Raw genomic sequence first — 23124 nt, 5'->3', positions numbered from 1 at the left:
GAGAAAACCCATTCATCCTGGGACCTTGTTCGGGCATTTAGGCACGGGTTAGACGGTCAATTCACTTCCGTTGTTATAAAAAGACCGTTCTCTTCCGACTGGATGTCCTATATATTTCCCATTTACAGACTTTAGCAAGCGGTGTTGGAAGACCGATGGCTCGGTCTCTCGGCTTGGCAGCTAACGGTAACGCGCTAGCCGGCTGCAACAACACGACTGGGACTTCATGAAGCTTTGAGATAAACTAAAACGCAGCATTTAAATGTATGTTATTTTGAAGCACAAACAGTGCAGCTACAAGTGTCGACAGAACAATACCGCCCATGAAACACATTCACGTTACTTGCTATATATCAGATATTTTGCTAGTGTATTGTAGATAAGAACGGCCATTTCCCTGGAATGAAAATAGGCTGGTTTTTCCGGGATAACCGGATATCCTGATCGGCTTTTATTTTGTTAGGGTTCGTTTTTTTTTAATGTCATTCAGTTGGCTTATACCGTTGATAAGAAATATTTTGTTTGCATAAAAAAGGGAAGTAGGGGTGCACCTGCCATGTTTCCACGAAGAAATTAAAAGGATTTGAAACTGTAGGCATTGCCTACCATTTACTCACAACGTTGTCTTATACTGTAGCTTTATCATTTTTAACCAACTACCATAGATCAAGAAGCCCTATCAAATTTTATATAATCATCATAAGTAGGGGAGGGCGATATGCCCCCAGAATAATATCATGATATTTCCAGGGTATTTTTGTGATAACATTATTCTTGACGATATGACAACTTAAAAAAATAAAATAAATAAAAATTTATATATAAAATCTCAAATCCTTTTATTCTTTTCTGAGAAACGTGGTATATCAATTTAATAATATAGAATTGCAACAAAATGAATGATGTAGTTTTCCATGTCAACCTAACAGTTTGCTTTCAAATATTCAGTGAAAACTAAAGGTTATCGTTGTGTACAAGTTATCACCTTGTTAGTTTCAAAAATCTTGTTAAAGGTCTGTAGTTGCAACTTGGCCTGCTGGCAAACACTTGGAAGATTTAAAGAAATGTTGTTTGCTTTCCTTATAAATAAATTTAAGGAAATAAAATGAAACATTTGTAGTGGACTTCTCATCCATTTTATGTGCACGTCTTTATTTTTAACACTCAAGGCAAGATAACTATACACAAACTGTGTGCAAATCTTTTCAATAATCAAACGAAAAAAGTGTCAAGTGCATGTAACAACACAATAGTATGAGAAATGGGAAAAAAACAGTCCATATATAACATCAGGAAAGTAAAACTTTTCAGGAAATGGCAACCAGCTAGAAGCCTACAACGTGCATATCCTCTCAGTGTGTTTATCAAAATGAATAATCTGTCCTGTGTCTCCTCTTTCTTGGCTTCTGAGCAGCATAACGCAGTCACAAAACTGATAAAAGAATAAAAAAGGGGGAAAGTTCAAAACAAAGCATTTCCAGACTTAAACATATGCCTCAGTTCGCATGCATGTAACAATACAACAGTGTGAGGAATGAACAGTAAAACAGTCCTTCACAATGTCCCCTTCCTGAATAGTGTCATCCTGAAACAGTGTGCTTCTGTAAGACAGTGCTGGAGGTGTGCTTCAAAGTGGTGTAGGCGTAAAATGGCCAGGTGAGCTATACAAATGCTGAGGTGTGTGCATAGGTGCAGGTGGGGGGCCTTGGATATGTGTATACACACTGCTGCCTCTGCCATAAGGATATGCAAATTGTTGCCGTGGCTGGGACATCACTTGCCTTAGCTAGGAACACCTTTCTTAATAGGGCTGGTAATAGGGCTATTGATTCAATGTGTTCAGTAATTTTGTCCAGTCTATCATTATTACGTTTGTCGGACTCCTCTAGCAGGTCCAGCATACGCCTTTTGAGGAGGAGGTCTTCCTGCATGGCCTATTTAAATAATTAATAACAATTTACAGCATTATTTCTGTGAGCATACACACTTTACTTACAGTGCCTAAAACATTTACACAGTACTGTATAATGTAAACATATATGTTATAGTTTAGTTTTAGTTTAAATTTTAATTTTTACTGTCTCATTTTTAGAAATTCATTGTGGGCATTCAAGAGAACAACATACAACATGGACCACACACCCAACATGGTGAACACAGAAATCAAAAAACAAAGAAAATGAAGCCTTTCATTTCGTTACATTGCATACCTACCTACCTCACATACTTTTTGACACACACACACACACACACACACACACACACACACACACACACACACGTGGGTATGTAAACAATATGGCGTGCATTACAGCACCCACAGCTTAGTAACATATTTTAAAATGCATTTGTTACTACAGTAACGTGCTCCACAAAAATGGACAATAAATACACTTACTTGAAGCATGTCTCGTCTAGCTTTTACCACCAAAGACGATATATCGACGATATATAGCAGTGTCCTCAATGTTTTCAGACTCGAAAGCCTCACTGTAGGTTGACAATGGTGTTGAACAACGAGGATTGGAAGTGTCTGTGTCCTCTGACCTGCCCTGGATATTGGCCATCTCTAATCCATCTTCGATTGCGTTGGTGGCAGGCGAACCACCCCACATTTGTTCACATAACTCCAAGTAGATTTAAACAACAAGACCATGGCCACTCCGCCGTCCAGAGTCCACCGCCTGCCTGTATTTTCCCCAAATTGCTTTCAGCTTGGAGGTCACTTGGGTCTTCAAAATAATCTCCTTGCTGTGAGGGAACTCCTTCCGTCTTGCCACTTTGGTGGTGGGATACAATTTTTGAAAAGCCTCGCAAATGTCAGAGTATTTTGATTGACATGACTCCCAGTCAACACTTTCCTGGTATTTCGTCGTTTTGTAATCGAGTGTCACCCGAAGAAGTTATTCTACTTCATCGTCTGACCAGACAAAGCTCTCAGTTCTCGCACATTTAGCGTCCATAGCGTTCTGTGTTTCTCCTTCTTCTGTTTTGTTTAATGGCAGTTGGCTGTATTTTGTCTGGTCTGTTGGAGGAATTGGTAGTGGTCACATGGGGTGTACTCTACAAAGTTGCATCGCTGACTACCAGCCTGGCATGCATACTACAACGTTTTCAGTCCTTCCAGCTTTCCAATGTAAAAACACAGATTTTTTTTTTTTACTCCATTGTTGTGTAAACCCAGAAATACTTTTGTGTACTTTTTGTGTTTCAGGTGAAACGTTGTCGTGTAAACTGGGCCTCAGTGTGTGTTTACTGTGTCGTGCTGTGCTGCTGTGCGAGCAGCGTGTTTGACTGTACGTAACAGCAGTCTGTTGATGGTCATTTACACACTGTCCATAACAATAACTATCTCAGGTCAGGCCAGTGCCCCCCTAATATAATGTAGGGGAAACACTGAATCAAGCAAGAAGACTCATGATACCATTTATTTATTATATTGTAATTGCAAATCGCAATATTGTCTACCAAAATCGCAATCGCACATTTTTATCAAATCGTGCAGCACTATTACTGTTAATTTATTATGTTGATCTGTTCTGTACGACATCTATTGCATGTCTGTCCGTCCTGGAAGAGGGATCCCTTCTCAGTTGCTCTTCCTGAGGTTTCTGCCATTTTTTTTTTCCCCCATTAAAGGGTTTTTGGGGGAGTTTTTCCTTATCCACTGTGAGGGTCCAAAGGACAGAGGGATGTCGTATGCTGTAAAGCCCTGTGAGGCAAATTATGATTTTTGATACTGGGCTTTATAAATAAAATTGATTGATTGATTGATTGATTGATTGATTGATTGATTGATTACAACCTGTTTGAAAACACTGGCTTTAAAAGTTGCTCTTCTGTCAGTGGGAAAAACTTTGATGGTAAGATCTCACATCACACTCAGAAATTCAATCAAGGTTAGTGTAAGCCTCCTTTAAAGGATAACTTCAGTATTTTTCAACCTGGGCTGTATTTCCTCATGTGTATGTGTGCATATGATTCATAGGTACAACTCGTTTTAAAATTGGTTCAGTATTGAGGGAGGCAGGTGCAGCCGGCAGCTGTGAGGTAGATATGGGGGCAAATGCATCCCGTATAAGTTTGCGCATTAAAAGTGCTTTTTTTCGCTCCTGACCAGTTCAGATCACCAGTGCTATCTCTGTAAATAGCATACTAAGCATTTCCCTGACCCTTCACCTCCTCCCGGCTGTGACATCATCTCGCGAGAGCTTTGCTTGTTGCCGGAAGAAAACAGGGTACGATATACAGTGGTGGAAAAAAGTTTTCGGACACCCCATGCATTTGTGAAATATTGCATTAAGAATCACTCTTAGGTCTTCAAGTGCAATTTCTTTTAGTACAGTCACAGCCAAAATACTAAATAAATCCTAAAAAAGCCATGAAAAACTTAAAATTGATTGGTTCCATAAAAATACATAAGAAATTTTGAGTATTGGGTCATTTTGGTACCAGTGATGAAGGTCGTTCTTTTAATTAAAAGACACAATTTTTGTTGCCAAGCTTCATGTCTACATAAAGCCAGCACATTTGAAAGTTCTTCAGACACAAAAATGGCTAAAACAAGGAACCTAACGCAGGAAACACGCCTGAAGATAAAGATTCTCAGCCAGGAAGGGTACAGCTGCCGCCAGATAGCCAGGAAGTGCAGATGCAGTCCTTCAGCAGTTGGATACACTCTGCAGAAATACAGATGAACCAACAGCTTGGAAGACAAACCAAGATCTGGGCGTCCAAAGGTTTCTTCAGCAAGAAATGAACGCATCCTGATCCGCATGTGCAGGCAAAACCGCCGAATGACATCACAGGAGCTTCAGCAGCAGTAGTCAAACCAAACTGGTGTCCAGTGTTCCACCCGAACTGTACGTGGCCGACTTTTAGATCATGGCTTAAGGTCCTACAAGGCTATCAAGAAGCCCCTGATCAATGAGAGACAGAGGTTAGCCCGGCGTCGTTGGGCCCAGGCACACAAGAACTGGACAGCCAGGAATTGGAAGAAGATTTTGTGGTCAGATGAGTCCAGTTTCCAGCTTTATCTTCCTCCTATTAAGGTGAGGGTACGCAGAAGGCCAGGCGAAGCATTATCTCCAGCATGTACAGTACCTACTGTCAAGCATGGTGGAGGCAGTATCATGGTTTGGGGATGCATGAGTGCTGCTGGTGTTGGTCATCTCACTGTCTGGGATGGCACATTGAACTCTACCAAGTATTGTACCATTCTCAAAACCCACATGCTCCCTTCTGCGCGTACACTGTTCCCTTGAGGTAAAAACTGAATGTTTCAACAAGATAATGCCCCTTGCCACACATCCAAGGCCAGTAGAACTTGGCTGCAGGAGCACAGTATCCAGGTCTTAGAGTGGCCAGCTCAATCCCCGGACATGAGCCCCATTGAAAATCTGTGGTGGATTATCAAAAGGTCTGTTTAAAAGCATAAACCAAAGAATTTAGAAGAATTAAAAGCAGTAATTCAAGAAGAATGGTACAAGATTACCCCTCAACAGTGTGAAAGGTTCGTGGGGAACATGCCAGCCAGGATTAGAGCTCTACTACGTGCCAATGGCAGGACTACTAAATATTAATTTGATGATGTGATGGTTTATTTATTTTTTGTTCAGTTTTGAACACATTCTCTGTTATTTGTTGACTTTGATACCGACAATGTTGAGAACTGACATATTGAAACTGTCAAGAATTTAGTTTTGTTAGTTTTTCTTGTAAACAATAAACAAAAAAATATAATTTGTATTTGTTTGTATCTGTCTAATGCAGCCACACCTTTTGAAACACAAAAAAGATTTTTCCACAAATATTTCATGATAATATTTGAGATTGTGTAAAATTTTAAGGGTGTCCGAAAACTTTTTTCCACCACTGTATACGAGGGCAAAGTATGCAACAGTAAATGTGCGTCTTGGAGACAATTCTAGGTATCAGTTTTACATGCATAAAGACATATTAGTTATACTTACTTGATGGATAGTTGACCATTTGGTCCCTGTGGTTTTGGCCGCCTCCTCCAATTTATTTTGGGCACATGAAAAAAGGTATCCAGCACTGCCCTGTTGATCAGAGGGGGGAAATCCTCTAACGTAGTTATACAGCATGTGGTAGTTTCTGTATCATCCCAGGACACATTGAGACCATGAATATTGGGCAACAGGTTCCACTTGTTGCAACACAGACATTCTTCCTCTGTGGGCATGGAGTCACAGCAAGGAGCACCACCAGTCCTCAGGGATTTGCATTCATGCAGCTGTTGCTTCACCCTTGTCTGCTCGTTGGCCCTCTCTCTCTATCCTCGTCTGCTCTTCAATTTGTAGGAGCTCCTCATCTGTATACTCCGGCTCAAATAAGTACCGGCGGCCATCGTAATAAAAGGGCTCATCCTCATTCTCGAAATCGGGTAAATATACCGATGCAGTAAAACTCTGTACACTGGGACAACCAGCGCCACTCTGAGCGGCGCTCAACATGGCTCCTCTGTTTTCTTCCGGCAACAAGCAAAGCTCTCGCAAGATGACGTCACAGCTGGGAGGAGGTGAAGGGTCAGGGAAACGCTTAGTATGCTATTTACAGAGATAGCACTGGCAATCTGAACCGGTCAGAGGTGGAAAAAAAGCACTTTTAATGCGCAAACTTATACGGGACGCATTTGCCCCCATATCTACCTTGCGGCTGCCAGCTGCATCCGCCTCCCTCAATACTGAACCAATTTTATAACAAGTTGTACCTATGAATCATACGCACACATACACATGGGAAAATAGGGCCCAGGTTGAAAAATACTGAAGTTATCCTTTAAGCTTCAGTAATTTGCAGGCACATGCACAGACAGACCCCTGGTGGTGCTCAAGCACCTGCCCTTTTGCCCTGTGTAGATAAGTGCCCCTTTTTTGTGAGACATTTCTTTTTTCATTTCTTTTTCTAATTCAATATTTTAGTTTTCAAATTTGGCCTATGACATCAATTATCCATTAAAAGTGTGTTGTAACACCTGACAATTGTATTTGAGTTTTCATTCTGCCAGACCACAACAGCCCCTGGCCCTCCCTAATCAACGTCCCTTGTCACAGACACATGAATTAACGCACTTAAATCAAGCACCCTGCAGAGCAGCTTCACGTCTCCCTGTGACCTGCCTTCATTGACAGCCAGGTAACAGGTGTTTGCCCAAAGCCTCGGTATTGTTTGTAACTGTTGTGAGACTGAACTATTGAAAAATCTCAACACAGCCAGACTAATTTAGGCAATAATCTACCATTAAGCTTATTAACAACCAAGCAAGACTGGTATCAAATTACAGTCCCCTCCAACTCTCTGGCTGAGTTCATCAGCTGCCCAGTGTGAGCAGAGACATATGCCAAATTGCTTTCCCTCTTCCACATGTCTTAAAAACCAAAACACAACTCCAAATAATGTATAGATGTCCCACACTGCAGCTATACTGATTCATTTAAATAAATCTGAAATGCGGTTTGGTATTGCACATGCCTTCTCTTCTCTGGGATTCTTAATGAATATTTAAAGATTATTATTATTAGGCTATTTTAAATATTAGTACGTGACTATTTAATGAAATCACAGCAGTTGTCTCACATTCACAAACTTTATTGTTTACAAATTCCTGGGTGGTTGATTGAGTTTAAAAAAACTTGAATTTAATTTCATTTCTGAACCAACCAGACATGAAGAATTTAACTGGTTATAAAGGGTTCTGATGAAAAAGTAACAACAAGAGAAAATGTTAAATAAGCCCTGCATTTAAGGCCTGAAGAAAAGAACCATGTTTGTAAGAAGATGAATTTTTGTAAATGAACCAAACTAACCCCCACAGGAATCTTCTCTTTTCAGCACTCTCTTAACTTTATATTGAAGAACTTTGAGGTGGAAATCATCCTCAGTGTGTCAGTGTGTCAGAGCAGCTTCTACTCTGTACATACAGAACCATTTAAACCTCACTGCAGAACACAGTCCCCCATTTTTACATAGTAATACATGTGTGTTAATTCAGCAGACAACATGAAATGAGACAAGTTCATCTACAGGGGAATACATATTTAGAGTTAGTGCATTATATTCTATTATAGTTTTACTTGGATTTGTCACCTGCCACCTGGATTTTGTTTCCTTTAAATAAATAAATATATTTCCACCATGAACTGATGCAGAAAAATTCACCAGAATGCCAGCTCACCTCAGGCTGACCTTCTGTTGATTCACTTTCACTCAAGTCAAAGCTTTTGTGTAGAAAATGAAAAGAAAAGAATGTGTTTTTTTGCTTTTGCGCTTTTTTTTTCTGGTGTGAAAACGTTCGGTTACATTGTAACATTGTAACCTTGGTTGTCTGAGTGAGGAGATTATCTCCCCACTTATAGTTTTATCATAACTATGGGAATTATACCTAGGGCTGGGCGATATGGCCTAAAAAAAAAATCTCGATTTTTTCCCAACAAATCCGATTCACAATTTAAAGCGACCCCCCCCCCCCACACACACACACACACACACACACACACACACTTAAAATCAATTTTCAGAAAAAATATTTGCGGCTTGGTAGCACGTACCTGGGGTCCAAAACTTTAAGCATGTGAATAAACCCCGGCTTTTCCATGTATATACGGGCATCATATCTCTTGCAATATACATCATGACTGCATCCGTGCCCCGACCCCCCAACGCCACCCCCCAACCCCCCTTGAAGATCAAGTTAATTTTATTTAATGTTATTTTCTATATAGCGCCAGATCACAACAGAAGTCATTTAAGGTTACCTTTCATAAAGAACAGGTCTATACCTTGTCCTTTTATTAAACAAACTAAATAGCCTTATGTTATTTTTCTTATTTACATGACGCCATGTCATTTCTGTCTCTACACGGTGCGCGTTTACAATCCTCCTCTGCTCTCTATGTCGCGCAAGGCGGCCCCTATGCGGGCGCATACACACACACACACACACACACACACACATACACACACACACGCACAAGAGCACAGCTAGGCTGACCACAGTTTTAACGAGCCCGGAGTGGAGCCTGTGTTGCATTCAGGCGTTATCACATAAATAACAATTTTCATAGGGAGCAACATCTCTCCCACTCAACAGCATGTTGAGTGGGAGAGCATCTGTTTGAGGTGCTGCAATAAATTGGTAGTACTGCTACCTTGGGTAGCAACAGCCTTCAAACACACTTTGCGGAGGGATGCTGTTCGTTCTGTGTCTGACGCCACAAAACCGAACCAATTCCAAATAACTGAAGAACTCGTTCCCTTTCTTGGGGGCGGTGAGCCCACTCTGAACTATGGGAGCTCAGCAGGGAGAGTCGGTGGTGGATGTTAAAGAGAAACTCGATTTTCATTAAAACACGACCTAAACTACAAATTCGAATTAATCAATAAAATTGATTTGTCGCCCAGCCCTAATTATACCCATCTGGGGTAATTGACATAGAAAATGAATAATCTTTAAGACACACCACTTTACGTGGCTGTCATGTGCCAGGCTATGAAAGCCCCACTTTGCGCATGCACCCACTGATTAACATTGATTGGAATGGGAACCGAGTGGCCTTGAGCCTGGGGAGATAATCTCCCCACTCAGAGATCCAAGGTTACAATGTAACTGAACGTCCTCTATCATACTGAGATTATCTCCCCACCCAGTAGTTATATCATAACTATGGGAACCCTTTAAGACACACCGTGAGGGGCCCCAGGAAACAGAGCAGATGCAGGTCCACAAGTGCCCCCCCGGTATTCAAATGAGATGTCCCGGCCACAACAGAAAATTCCCAATAGGTGTGTATATACGAAAAAACACCAATGAACTATACACAAATGTACAACTTCTTGCGCATTCAACTGTCAGTGACACCGCCAGATGCTGTGTGCCACTGTACCAATGCCCCGGTGCCAGATGCAACCATAAGCACAACCAACCCAGGCAGATGCAGGGGTTGGGTAGAGGAAGGCCGCTCAGTTGGCCAGCCTGCTGCCAGGCCTCTAACAATAATATATGACATCACCCCGGCTGGGTAAGCCCCCCCCACCATCGTGTCTTGAAGGGTTGAAGGTGATTTTCCTGCCTCAAGCAGCTCGTACAGGTACTGGAGCACCTCTGGGGCTGCACATGTCAGTGCATCAATCCGGAGTATGGAGACAGTGCCCGAGCACTCTGCATGGTCATAACTGCTGACAGCACAAGTCCTAAGCCTAGCAGACCAGCCCTCTCATGGGCCAGGACCAAAGTTTAAGAGGAGAGGCCCACCTCCAATAACCAAGTCATGTGGGGCCAGTTTGGGGAAGAACAGTGGGCAATGGGCATTGTCCCTGCTTGTGAATAGGTACAGCCACTGCTCTGCCGAAGCAGTGCCAGATCTCTCTCTCCCAGATCTCACACCCAGCTGAAAATGAGAGAGGCAGGTCCTGACTGAAACCTGCCCCTTCAGTGACAGCATCACCAACCCAGCTCTGGCATCCAGCCACATGCCTTGAAACTGGGTGGCCTGTGTAGGCTGGAGACTGCACTTTTTCTTGTTGATGTGCAGTCCCAGACCCTGAATGTGATCCAACAGCACAGACACATGATGGCGGCAATGCTCCTCTGTCTGTGCACTTATTAGCTAGTCATCTAAATAGTTCAGTATCCTGAGACCCTGCTGCCACAGAGGCCCCAAGACAGCATCCATGCACCCGGTGAAGGTGCAGGGTGCCAGTGAGATGCCGAAAGGGAGGACACAGAGTTTGAAGGTTTTTCCCTCAAAGGCAAACCTGAGAAACCTCCTGTGCCCCTCCCAGATTGGGATTTGAAAATAGGCATCATTGAGGTCGACAGTTGTAAACCAGTCACCTACCCGAACAGCCTGCTTGCCCAACAACATGGTCAACATTTTGCACTTCAGGGGCCTGAGGAACTTGTTCAGCCTCCTGAGGTCTAAGACAGGCCTGAGTGTCCCGTCCTGCTTTGGGACAAGAAAATAGCGGGCATAAAATCCTGCCTGCCCATCATCTTCCTTCACTTCCCTGATAACTGACTTCGCCATGAGAGTGAAAATTTCTGAGTGAAAGACCTGTGCTGGTAATAATGGAAACAGCGACCAATGTCAGAGGAGCGCTTCAGTACTGTAAACGATACCCCTGGGTCAGTATTCAAACAACACAGGGGTCTGCCCCCAGAGCCTCCCATACTATTTGAGGGCAAGGGAAGGCTGGAGCTGATTTATACAGCGCTTTTACAGCTCTCTCTCTCTTTACATTTAAAACCAAAGAAAAGAAGTACATACATATAAGTGCAAAGAGATAAACAGAAGACAAGGACAATATACAACAACAAGGTGCAAAAGCACAGTGCAAAACAAAGAAAAGGAGGGCACATGAGAAACAGAGAACGAAAACCTAATGTTAAAGTTTAAAAACCCCTCAAAGGTGGGTTTTGAGGAGTGATTTGAAGGTGGATGGATTTGGACAGTCACGGATGTGTATAGGGAGGGTGTTCCAGGGGGAGGGGGCGGCTATGGAGAAGGTTCTGTCGCCCCAGGTTCGGTGCTTGGTCCTGTGTGGAGGCGAGAGGAGGTTTTTGTCGGATGATCGAAGGTTGCAGGAGGGAGTGTGGTGGTGGAGCATGTCCGTGAGGAAGGAGGGGGCCTGGCTGTGGAGGGCTTTGTGGGTGAGGAGGAGGATCTTGAAACTGATTCTGTACGGGACAGGGAGCCAGTGTAGGTTTTGCAGGACAGGGGTTATATGTTCACAGGAGTGGGTGTGGGTGAGGAGGCGGGCAGCAGAGTTCTGGATGTACTGAAGTTTGTTGAGGCCTTTGGATGATGAGCTGTAGAGGATGCTGTTGCAGTAGTCCAGTCTTGAGGTGATGAATGCATGGATGAGAGTTTCAGCGGCAGAGAAGGAGAGTAATGTACGGACACGGGCAATATTTCTGAGGTGAAAGAAGGCAGTTTGGGCGAGGCGGCTGATGTGATGCTCAAATGAGAGGTTATTGTCGAAGATGATACCAAGGTTGTGGATGAATGGGGAGGGAGAGAGGGTGGTGTTGTCGATGCTGAGGGTGAAGTTTTGTGTTGATGTAGAGAGGGATTTTGGGCCGATGAGTATTATTTCAGATTTGTCACAGTTCAGTTTGAGGAAGTCGGCTTGCAGCCATCATTGGAGTTCAGTCAGACAGTTGGTGAGGGTAGAGCAGGTGGCAGGGGTGATGGATTTTGTGGAGATGTAGATTTGGATGTCATCAGCATAGCAGTGGAAATGGAGACCATGACGGCGAATAACAAAACCAAGGGGGAGTAAGTAGATGATGAAGAGGAGAGCACCAAGCCCTGAGGGACACCTTGAAGCAGGGGGATGGTGGACGAGGTGCAGCGGTTGATGTGGATGAACTGATGTCTGTCGGTGAGATATGATTCGAGCCAGGAGAGAGCAGAGCCAGTGATGTTGAGGGAAGTTTGTAGGCGGGATAGCAGAGTGGTGTGGTTGATGGTGTCAAAGGCAGCAGTGAGGTCAAGGAGGATGAGTATGCTGAGGTGTACAGAGTCAGAGTTGCATTTGTCAGTGGTGATGGAGGAGAGGGTGTTGTTGCAGGGTTTGAGGAGTTTATTGATGGTGGAAAAGAGAGTCTTGGGGTTATTGGAGCCAGAGTGAATGAGTTGTGAGTGGTAGTTGGACCGGGCGACAGTGAGGGCGTCTTTGTAGTTTGACAGGTGGTCTGTATAGGCATGGAGATGGACTGTGAGACTGGTTTTCTTGTAAAGCCTTTCAAGCTGGCGCTTATGGGTTTTCATGTGACGGAGTTCAGGAATGTACCACGGAGATGAGCGAGTGAATGAGACAGTTTTAGTTTTTAAGGGAGCCAGTTTGTCCAGGCAGAGGGACTGTGTGTTGCCAGGTCAGAGGGGTTTGGGGTCAGCGGGGTGATGGATGTGGACAGAGTATTTGCCAGTGAGTCAGAGAAAGCTGAGGGGGAGATGGACTTGATATTTCTGAAGGATATATTGCATTTGAGCTTTCGGGGAGGGAGGGGGGTCTTGAAGTCCACAGTGATGGCCAGGTGATCTGAGATGTGGAGGTTGGTACTGGAGAATTGGTGGAGGGTGAAACCGGTGGAGTAGACTAGGTCCAGGATGTGGCCACAACAGTGGGTGGGAAAGTTGACATGCTGGGTGAAGTGAAGGCAGTGGAGCAGTTCCAGGAGGTCTATTGCACTTTTGCAGTTTGGATCATCAATGTGGATACTGAAGTCCCCCAGCAGGAGAACTGAGGGGGATATGGCGGATAGCTGGGTGAGGAATTCGGCGAGGTCTGAGAGGAAGGAGCTGTTAGGTTTGGGAGGGCGGTCGATGATGGTGATGACTAGGGAAGTGGGACCAGACAGTTTGAGGGCAACTTGTTCTTAGGACTGAGCAGGAGGTACGGAGATTGTGGACATTTTAAAGCCAGCCACCAGTGTGGAGCCAGCCACGATGATCCCAGAGGCAGGGCAGCTGGAGCGGGGAGACGGTGCACCAGCAGCCGCCAAGGCACCGGGGACCATGGGGCCGTCGGAGCGGGAAGCCGTGGGGACGCCATCAGCTGCAGGTGTAGGACCAGCTACCCCAGACGTGGAGCCACCTGGGCCCGAGGGCGAAGCACCAGTAGCCGCAGATGGAGAGGGGCCAGCGGCCTTTCCAGAGCCAGGTGTTGCACAACCACCAGCAGCCGTGTGCAGAGAGCTAGCGGCGGGGCCTGCTGGCACCAGGTGAAGATCTGGGTTGTCTGCTAGCGCCTCAAAGCGGTTGGAGAAGCTCAGGTGAGGAGGAGAGGCAGTCGCATCCTGGAGTCTCTTTCTGTCGCAGATCACAACTTCAGCCCAGGATGTCTGGAGGCTGGGTGTGGAAGAGGACGAAGGCTGCGGACAGGTGGAAGTATCCCATTGGGCGGTGTCCTGGAGGGCCGCTTTGAGAGAGACAATGTGCAAGGACTGTTCGTGAGTGAGGTCCAGGCAGGAGGTCAGCATGGCCTGTTTATCTTGCAGTTCCTGAGAGAGTCAGCGGATGTCTTCCTTAAGGTCTGTAATCTGTTTGTTTGCTTTTGTGAGCATTATGCTGTCACAGGCCATGGATGTAGCACGTTGGCTAGCTTGACCTATGCTAACGGCTAGGTGCGAGGGTAGGAGGTGCCGGTAGTCAAGGCAGTGGGTAGGTGCAGAACTAGGACAACAGTCAGTAGAGCCAGCAGGGCTGTGATGAGGTGGTAAGGGTGTATAGGTACCACTTGAGGGAGAATAGTTTCTTGGATCAGCAACGTATGAGGCGTGGAGAGCAAGTTGCTGTGCTGCTGTGTTGCTGTAGTGTCCACATATGAAATGAGGACTTGTGTGTCTTGAATCTAATGGTCAGTTGTTCTACTGTTTTTGTGGATTTGTCCACAGCATCCCACCCATTTCCTGGTTAGCGAGGAGCCTGCTATTCCTGCAGCACATACATTCAACTGTCCATGTTGTTCCTTCAGAACCAGTCTAAATTACTCAGCCCACTACCACCTCAGAAACCGGTTAAATTGAGCAGTGCACCATGGAGGTATGGTCTGAATTTTATCGTATTAATAAGATAAAACTATTTTGAGAAAATGTTATATTGAATATTCAAAGTGGGGCCTCAAAAGTACTGTTTTTATTTAATTATTATTATTTTTTTTTTAATAGCTGCAGGGAATCTATTCGGAGAACTCTCACCCAGGCTTCTGCTCAAAGTTCTGCCAGATGTGGGCAGGGCTTTGTGAGTAAATGAGCCATGTATTGGTCTGTGAGTATTTTTATCTCGATACAGTGTTTAAAGCTCTTGTATTGTTTGTTTTTACTTTTTAGGACTTTTCTTTTTAATGACTTTGAAGACAGAATGACTATAAACTACATGAAGTTGACACCATTTGAATGCTTTTCTCAAGCCATTTATTAATTGGGGGTTGCCAACAAGCCATCAATTATATTCTCAACAAATATTTATCATTCTTCCATTCTATTCATCCAGATTGAGTACATACTCTTACGACTAAATAAATAAACTTTATATATCATTGACTAACATTCTACTTTTGTGTCCAAGTTGAGTGAAATGTTATGTTTTTCTTCTAGGAATCACAGAGAAGTTGGAGAAGTTGGGTTCACGTTCTCTACATTTCTTACCTTTGTTATTTTGTCAGAATAAACTGTTGAAATTAAAGCCACTACAAGGAACTTTTAACTGGATATGCAAAAGTCTCTCATTTCTGCTGATGTCTGTGCATGACCTACAACAGCAAATGAGACCATCGGTGTGAAGATAAACTATTTCTATATAGTGTATATCCATGCCTTTAGGAAACTTGTGTCCGGGTCCGCACCAGGTCACTTCCAGGACGAAGCGATTTACGGCACTCAGACGGCACACTGCATCTTACCTAGCTGCTTACATTTATAAATAGTCGCTATTCCTCCTCCTTGACCTGACGTCTGCAGGGAGTTAAAATAGCAGCAATCATCGGGTAAATGTTCTGTGAAAGTACTGGACTCATCAACAGTCAGCCACGTCTCAGTCACACAGAGAAAATCCAATCCTTGGGAAGTCAGGAAATCCTTCAGGATAAACGTTTTGTTCGCTAGCGATTAGGGTTGGGTACCGTTCATAATTGAACCGATACGGTGCCGGTACCGGTATCTGGAATTCGGTACCGGTACCAAACAGTATCTTATTTCGGTACTTTTTAACCCTGTGGGCCCTAGGCCTTTTTGGGGTATTTTTATTGCCTTTACTTTTAAGCTCATATCACAGTCATTATAAAGGCTACATACACATGCTACATCTTTTTTTCAGGACAATCTGGGCTAACCAGATTTGCCATCATTCCATGTCCTTCTATGTGCCTGTATTTTATATTAGTTTTTATATCAATAAAAAAACAAATCCATGTGCCTAAATTCTTACATGTATCTCTCCATAGCAAGTTGGAAGAAGACATATTCTGCCATATATGAAGATGGGAGACTCTCTGGAATCTGGCAATATAAGAACCATGATGCTGGGACATTCTGTCACTTCACAGCTGTCCAAAACATGTGGTTTGTGCTAGGCGGACATAATTGCCAGTATTTTTTCATTATTGCAAGAAATTCCATTGACTCATTCACAAGTCAAAAATGTGTTTTATCTGAAAGAAACATGCAATATTTACATCTAAGATAATAGAAAAATAGTCAACCAAGTGCAATGATGTCCTCCAAGATAATATTTGTTTTTCAGTTTCAGTCATATATCTGGGGACATTTTGGGCATCGGTGGGGGGGCACATGTCCCCCTCAATGTATATGGTGACTACTTCCCTGTCAGCATGCATAATTAGGCTACAGTTGTCTGGGTGAGCAAAGGTGAAGTGGCTGGTCTTGTCATACAAAGTTTGATGGAGTGTCAACTGGACAATATGGAGACATTTGCATCTTGAAAGCCAGACTACTAATGTGGATAGAGAGGGAGAAACACACGCAAGCCTAAGACGTGGTAAGATACTATGATGAGGAGAGCAGGGGCCTCATCCGGGCCGATGACAGATACCAGCCAGGTGCTGATAGGGTCCAGCAAGTGCCGAGAAATAAAGAGGCAAGGCACTGCTCCATACTCAGTCCAAGAAGCCGTGGAAGTGCTCGCCAAACAGGCTTTCATCCTTACCGGCCGATTGCTGCGTTTACCCCGGCGGCAGTGGCGCTTACGCCGGAGAGGTGGAGCTGGGGCACAGCAGAGGTGAGCTGGGATCCCCGATAGGAGCAGGGGCAAAGTTTTCCCATCTTGTTGTTTCATTCATCCCCAAAACAAACACATGCGCGAGCCAGGTAAGCATCTTTACGACAATACGTGCTAGAGCTCATGGGAAATGTAGGCTTCATTCCAGCAAAACACTAACGCTTTTGTCCACAGGGTCGCCAAAATCAACTCAAAATGAAAGTTCCTTGTAGGGGCTTTAAACAAATTATTCTTGAGTGGTGGTGGTGCTGCTGATGGTGCTGGTGGGAGCATGAGAGGACAGACAATAGGATTCTCCACCTACTATGTAACAGTGGAAGTGGAGGATGTCAACAAGGTTCCAGTCTTTTTTTCCCAGTCATTTTTTTCCTGACCTACTGTTGACTATTTTTTCCTTTGGTACTCATTTGCATAAGGGTCTCAAAATACTCTCAACACAAACAGACACATACAGTACAGATAGGCAACTGAAGACTACAGTATGATATGCCATAAGACATGAAACACAGCATAGGTGAATAAATAGATCAGAAATATATATTTTTTTAAAAAATAAAATTAAAAAAGATGGTAAAGTACTAGATGTTCTCTATAGAAATGTAATTGTAGAGAGAGGGCTTGTCAGAAGGGAAAAATAGTCAGGCAATGTGTTAAGTTCTGTTAGTAACAATTAGAATAATTAAAATAGTTGACATAATTGCTAATACAACAAATATAAATGTTAATTGAAATCAGTTATGTTTATTATCTATAAGATAGGCTTCAGTCAAAAAGTATACAGTTGTTGCCATGGTGAAATAATGTGCCCTCACATCAATAATCACCTGTCACCACCAAGAGTTGCTACAGATATGATTCTACATTTGCATTTATCTTTATACATGAAAGCATTTACGTGTGTTCAAATAAACATGTGTGTAGTATATTAAAAATAAACATGAAAGCCGAGTTTGCAGTACTATGGCTGCAGAGCCCTTCTGAAATTGACCTATGACTAAGCCACGCCCCCCTCCTCTAACTCGGACAAACTTTCAACATTCAGTAACTGGAGCTATGGCAGGTGTCACAGTACACAGCATTTCGCAGGAGGGAATTGATGATTTTTGGGGACATAACGATCAGATGTCATTGAGAAGTAACCAAAAGGGCCTAAACTATGCACTGGATGGATATTCATCATTTTATTGGTGAGAAGGTCGATGAAAAGCTTAAATTACAAGCCAAAATTTACAGGTCACAGTGTACGCTTGTGAACCGCATCTCTTTGTCGTCGCCATCAAAAACAACAAGATAAAGTGCCACTGAAGTTAAGGTTTTTGGCTCAGAATATGAGAAAAGGATAATGGCCTTTTTATCATCTTTACCAAGAGTGTCTCTCCGTGAGTTTGGTGCTACAGTATTTACATTGAATCATTCAGTTCAGCATAACGTTTTGCCAACCTTTGTTATCTCTGCGATGGGGACAGCTCTCCATTCCGAAACACCGCTGTTCCGAAATACCGCCGTTCCAAACCACCCCCACTCCAAAACCCCTCCACTCCGAAACTGATTTTCAAGTCCATATCAAGTTTCCTGCATCAAACATTGCCGCCCGCTCTCCGGCCGCACTCACACAATTCTGAAATTCATTGTACTACAAAAGTTTCAGAAAGGCGGGGTGTGACCTTACAGATAAATTAATGAAGGTAAGCTCCAGAAGTTAACGTTAGCTTAACTAGAGTCCTTTGGACAAGAGCTAACGATGATGTACGATCACCAAAGTACTAAACTAGAACAAAATAGGCAAATGAACTCCCAGCAAACAAGGTGACATGATGAACAACGCAGCTAGGAACTAACATTAGCTAGAGACGTTAAAGATAACTTTATATTTCTTTCCAGCAAAGTGACAATATGTTGCCTCAAACACAATGTTGACTTATCTTAAAACAGATGTAGACATCCTTGTTAATCTTATTCACGTTGAGTTGATGTTGTGGTCTACCGCACAACTTTATCCAAAGGAGACACTTTTCTGGGTTGAGATGTGGTTTAAAGTGTAAAAAATACACCCCGTTGCCCAGCCTCTCAGGATAGCTTGTGTCGGTGTTGCATGTACCCCATGTACACTGTTTGACTGTTTTTAAACTTCAAATCTCCGAAAAAGCTCATAAAACCGAACAAAACTAACTTTCTGCAATGCATTTCAATGAACGTCCAGGCAGAGAATGTCCGAGTGTATGGAAATGGCTATATGCACTGTGACTGGCTCATCGCGTCTGAGGGCGGGACTTAGCCATAGGTCAATTCCGACTTTTCCTGAACGAACCACAGTGACATGTTAGATGTGGGCGGGGTTCGACGCCTGACGTACGTGATTGACGTCTGACGCATGTGACATGGGCGGGACTGGAAACTTAGCCCTGCCTTCCTGCAGACTGTAGCCGTTAGTAGTTGGTTCGCTCTGATTCAGTTCAGTTCCCACACACTAAATCAACCCGGCCGAAGGTACAAAACAAGGAGTAATGAAACGTAAAGTAACCCCCGGTTGCTTTTGCCAACTCACGAGATTGTAGGTGAATGCCGTAACGCTCCGGCGTTGTTTTGGGCGTGGAGACTTCGTAGGATCCCTTGATATATCCATGGCGGCGAATACGAGGTGAGGCCGGTGGCTGGATGAATGTTATTCCACAGGGAAATGCACCTATTTCGCGGACTTTGAATGATGTAAAATGCCGTGGTAGGCCGAATACGTAGAGGACTTCCTGCTCGTTGCTCACTTGCCGCTGGCGTCTTTCGCCACACTGCCAGGAGCGGCATAATGTAGGGGCCGGTCTACCTGGACTCAGCTGATCGGAGACATCCCACTGGCCAGTAGCACCGATGGGTGTGTCTGGAGGTGAGCAAGCCATCAGCTGAAAACCACCGTATTATAAAAAAATATATTTATAAAATATACATGATCGCCACAACACATATATGCACATTATGATCTACATGAAGTAGAAAATAAAGTTTTGTCTCCAGGTAATTATAATTTCAATATTTAGGCTCTAATCACTGCGAGACACTAGTAGAGGAGTTTTGTTCTTGGCTTACATGAATTGAATGACTGACGTGGTGAAAGATTATTCATTATCATAAGGAATTATAAAAACTCACATCTGTCAAGCATGGCTTTATCTTACTGTCCTCGATTAATACTTGTGGAGACATATGATATAATTTCATAGTTCATAGACAGCATTAGCTAGCTAGCGCGCTAGCAAGTTGATAATACTTCCACATTAAATTACCTATATTATATGGGGATGTGTCCAACTACTACTACTAATCAAGGTCAGTAAGCAAAATCCATGCTTTACAAACATGAGTTTCACAATTCTTATGATGATTTATCTTTACCAAGCAAATAATTATATAGGCCGAACACCAGGGCAGGAATTTCACAAGGGCCACGAGGGCTATGGCCCTTAAAAAAAAAAATCTGCCCAAAGGCCACAGTGGCCTTGATGCCCCGCCCGCACTGCCCCAGGTGGTTTTGCTTCTCTTCTGCCTCTTTCCTGTCGACACAGCTTTGACATCGGCGTTACTTTTTAAAGTTTCGGTTTCATGTATCATCATTCTGCAGCGGTGGGGCCACAGTGCAGATGAAGATTGAATATAACTTCAAGATTAGGCTACTTTGGTTAACGACAACTTGTTACTGTGAGTAAGTGCAATAAAACCTCTGCCAGCCAAGCCAATACTTTATCAATACATGTGATCGGCATGTAGAATATTTAAATCTGCTCTGTCCACAGTCTCTCATTCACCGCTATTATGATTTATGATTGCGGTCGACACAAGCACATTGCGCTCGTGGTGCTAACAGCAAAGTGTTAAAGACAAACTAAAATGAAAGCTGTCTGTATGTAGGCTAAAGGCCCGAACATACTCGGGCGGAACATATGCGGAACGGACTCCACGAGGAATGTCTGCAGTCATTCGGGCTTTCATAGTCGAGCGCACTTCTGCATTGTAGTTTCCTGTAAAAATGCCCGTGAAAAATCCCTGCGATGTGAAAAATACATGCCGAGCAGTCACTGGTTGTAAAATCTGAGCTTTGCGCGCACAGGGCTTGCAGATGTCCGCTTTGAGTCTGCGCGGACCTCTGAGTCCGTTCCGCATATGTTCTGCCCGAGAATGTTCACAGTGAGTGTCCTCGGTAGACGTGGGACAGAGAGCAGGGTGAATGACTGATACTGATGTTTGTCTTCATGCTGAGATAACGTGACTTTCTTCACTCAGTATTGTTATGTCAGGAGGAATATTTATATTCCAGTGAGATATTATTGGGTTTTAAATAGTGACTTTGTTGTTGTAAACATGACTGTTGCTGCCATGGACTGTATAAAACTATACTTGCCAACTCTCCCAATTCACGCGGGAGACTCCCAATTTTTAACCCTATCTCCCGCGATGCTCCAGGTCAGTAATTTCTCCCACTAATCTCCCGATTTTACAGTGAAGGAAACAAGTAATATTGTGGGGGATATTTGTCGCAGTATCGAGCATTCCTGGCCTGCCTGCGCGTATGAGGCAAGCTGGTGACGTGACTCAGTCACTCACTGGAGGCAGTGATACGCCAAGTAGCGTTGATACTGCTGGAAAAGAGGAAGAAGAAGAAGAAGAAGAAGAAGAAGTCACTCGCTGGTTTCTGTCTTCCACTCAGTTCAGCGCCCAGGCAGAGATGGCTAGAGAAAGAGAGACACCTGACGCCAGGGCCCCCATCCAGAAACTGTGTCTCATCTGTTTTGGAAATGTCATTTCTCTAGTAAATTATGGAAAGATGTTGTTAAATTTATTAATGACATGGTTTACAAGGACTTTGTATTATTGTATGAGCATGTTTTATTTGGTTTTTACCCCAATGATAGGAAATTGCATGAAAAAGCATATATGATAAATCTACTGATCATTCTAACCAAATTTCATATACATAAGTGCAAATTTTTAGACAGAAGACCCCTGTTCACTGTTTTTTACAAAGAGTTTGAACAGTACTTAGAATCTATTAAATCCTCTACCAATAATAAGGCCTTACAAACAATTAATGTTTGTGTCAAACTTAAAATCTGTATTTGAACACAGTTTATGTGGTGCTGGATTGTGATGTGATGCTTGATCTGATGCTTGGACTGACTGCTGGACTTTGGTCTGAATATCCCTTGAATACTTGTTTTTCCTTTTATTTTCTATTTTATTTTCTATTTTATTTATTTCTTTTTTCTTTTTTTTTTTAAATCCTTTCTGTGTCATGACCCCCTGGCTTATTTTGTTGAATGCACTCTGAAATTACACGATGGCTACTGTGTGCATTTGTAAATGATGTGCAACATGTTCAATAAAAATTCGTCTTGTCTCGTCTCGTCTCGTCTTGTCTTGTCATCCTCTGCTTATCCAGGTCCGGGTTGCGGGGGCAGCAGCCTCAGCAAAGAAGCCTAGACAGTCCTCTCCCCAGCCACCTCCGTCAGCTCTTTGGAGGGAACCCCGAGGCATTCCCAGGCCAGCCGGGCGATGGAATCCCTCCAGCGTGTCCTGGGGCGGCCCCGAGGTCTCCTCCCGGTTGGACATGCCCGAAACACCTCCTAAGGGAGGTGTCCGGGAGGCATCCTTACCAGATGCCCGAACCACCTCAACTGGCCCCTCTCGATGTGGAGGAGCAGCGGCTCTACTCCAAGTCCCTCCCGGATGTGCGAGCTCCTCACCCTATCTCTGAGGCTGAGCCCAGCCACCCTGCGGAGGAAACTCATTTCAACCGCTTGTACTCGCGATCTCGTCCTTTCGGTCACTACCCAAAGCTCGTGACCATAGGTGAGGGTTGGAATGTAGATTGACCAGTAAATCAAGAGCTTCGCTTTCTGGCTAAGCTCCCTCTTCAACACAACGGACCGGTTAAGTGTCCGCATCACTGCTGATGCCGCCCCAATCCGCCTGTCAATCTCCCGTTCCATCCTACCCCCACTTGTGAACAAGATCCCGAGATACTTAAACTCCTCCACCTGAGGCAGAACTTCCCCCCTGACCTGGAGTGGGCAATCCACCCTTTTCCGGCTGAGGACCATGGCCTCAGACTTGGAAGTGCTGATTCTCATCCCAGCCACTTCACACTCGGCTGTGAACCGTCCCAGTGAGAGCTGGAGGTCACTGTTCGATGGAGCTAGGAGGACCACGTCATCCGCAAATAGCAGGGATGAGATCCTCCCGTCACCGAACCTGACACCCTCCACCCCTCGGCTGCGCCTAGAAATTCTGTCCATGAAAGTTATGAACAGAACCGGTGACCAAGGGCAGCCCAGGCAGAGTCCAACCCTCAGAGGGAACAGGTCCGGCTTACTGCCAG

The 23124-nt window shown here is 44.0% G+C and overlaps 2 protein-coding genes across 2 annotated transcripts in view; one reads left to right on the top strand and one right to left on the bottom strand.

Annotated features, from left to right (window-relative positions):
• abhd17c (abhydrolase domain containing 17C, depalmitoylase) overlaps window positions 1-438 on the bottom strand; it is a 56525-nt gene extending 56087 nt beyond the window's left edge. Inside the window, exon 1 of the mRNA XM_049603381.1 lies at window positions 1-438. This exon is cut by the window's left edge and continues 448 nt beyond it. Within this exon, the coding sequence (XP_049459338.1) occupies window positions 1-37 (37 nt within the window). The 5' untranslated portion in view covers window positions 38-438.
• Window positions 1-23124, top strand: part of LOC125905439 (uncharacterized) — a 33750-nt gene that overhangs the window by 1133 nt on the left and 9493 nt on the right. The window lies entirely within an intron of this gene.

Source organism: Epinephelus fuscoguttatus, linkage group LG2 (genome assembly GCF_011397635.1).
Source record: "Epinephelus fuscoguttatus linkage group LG2, E.fuscoguttatus.final_Chr_v1".
NCBI classification, from domain to species: domain Eukaryota; kingdom Metazoa; phylum Chordata; class Actinopteri; order Perciformes; family Serranidae; genus Epinephelus; species Epinephelus fuscoguttatus.
This window is presented reverse-complemented; position numbering and strand designations above follow the sequence as displayed.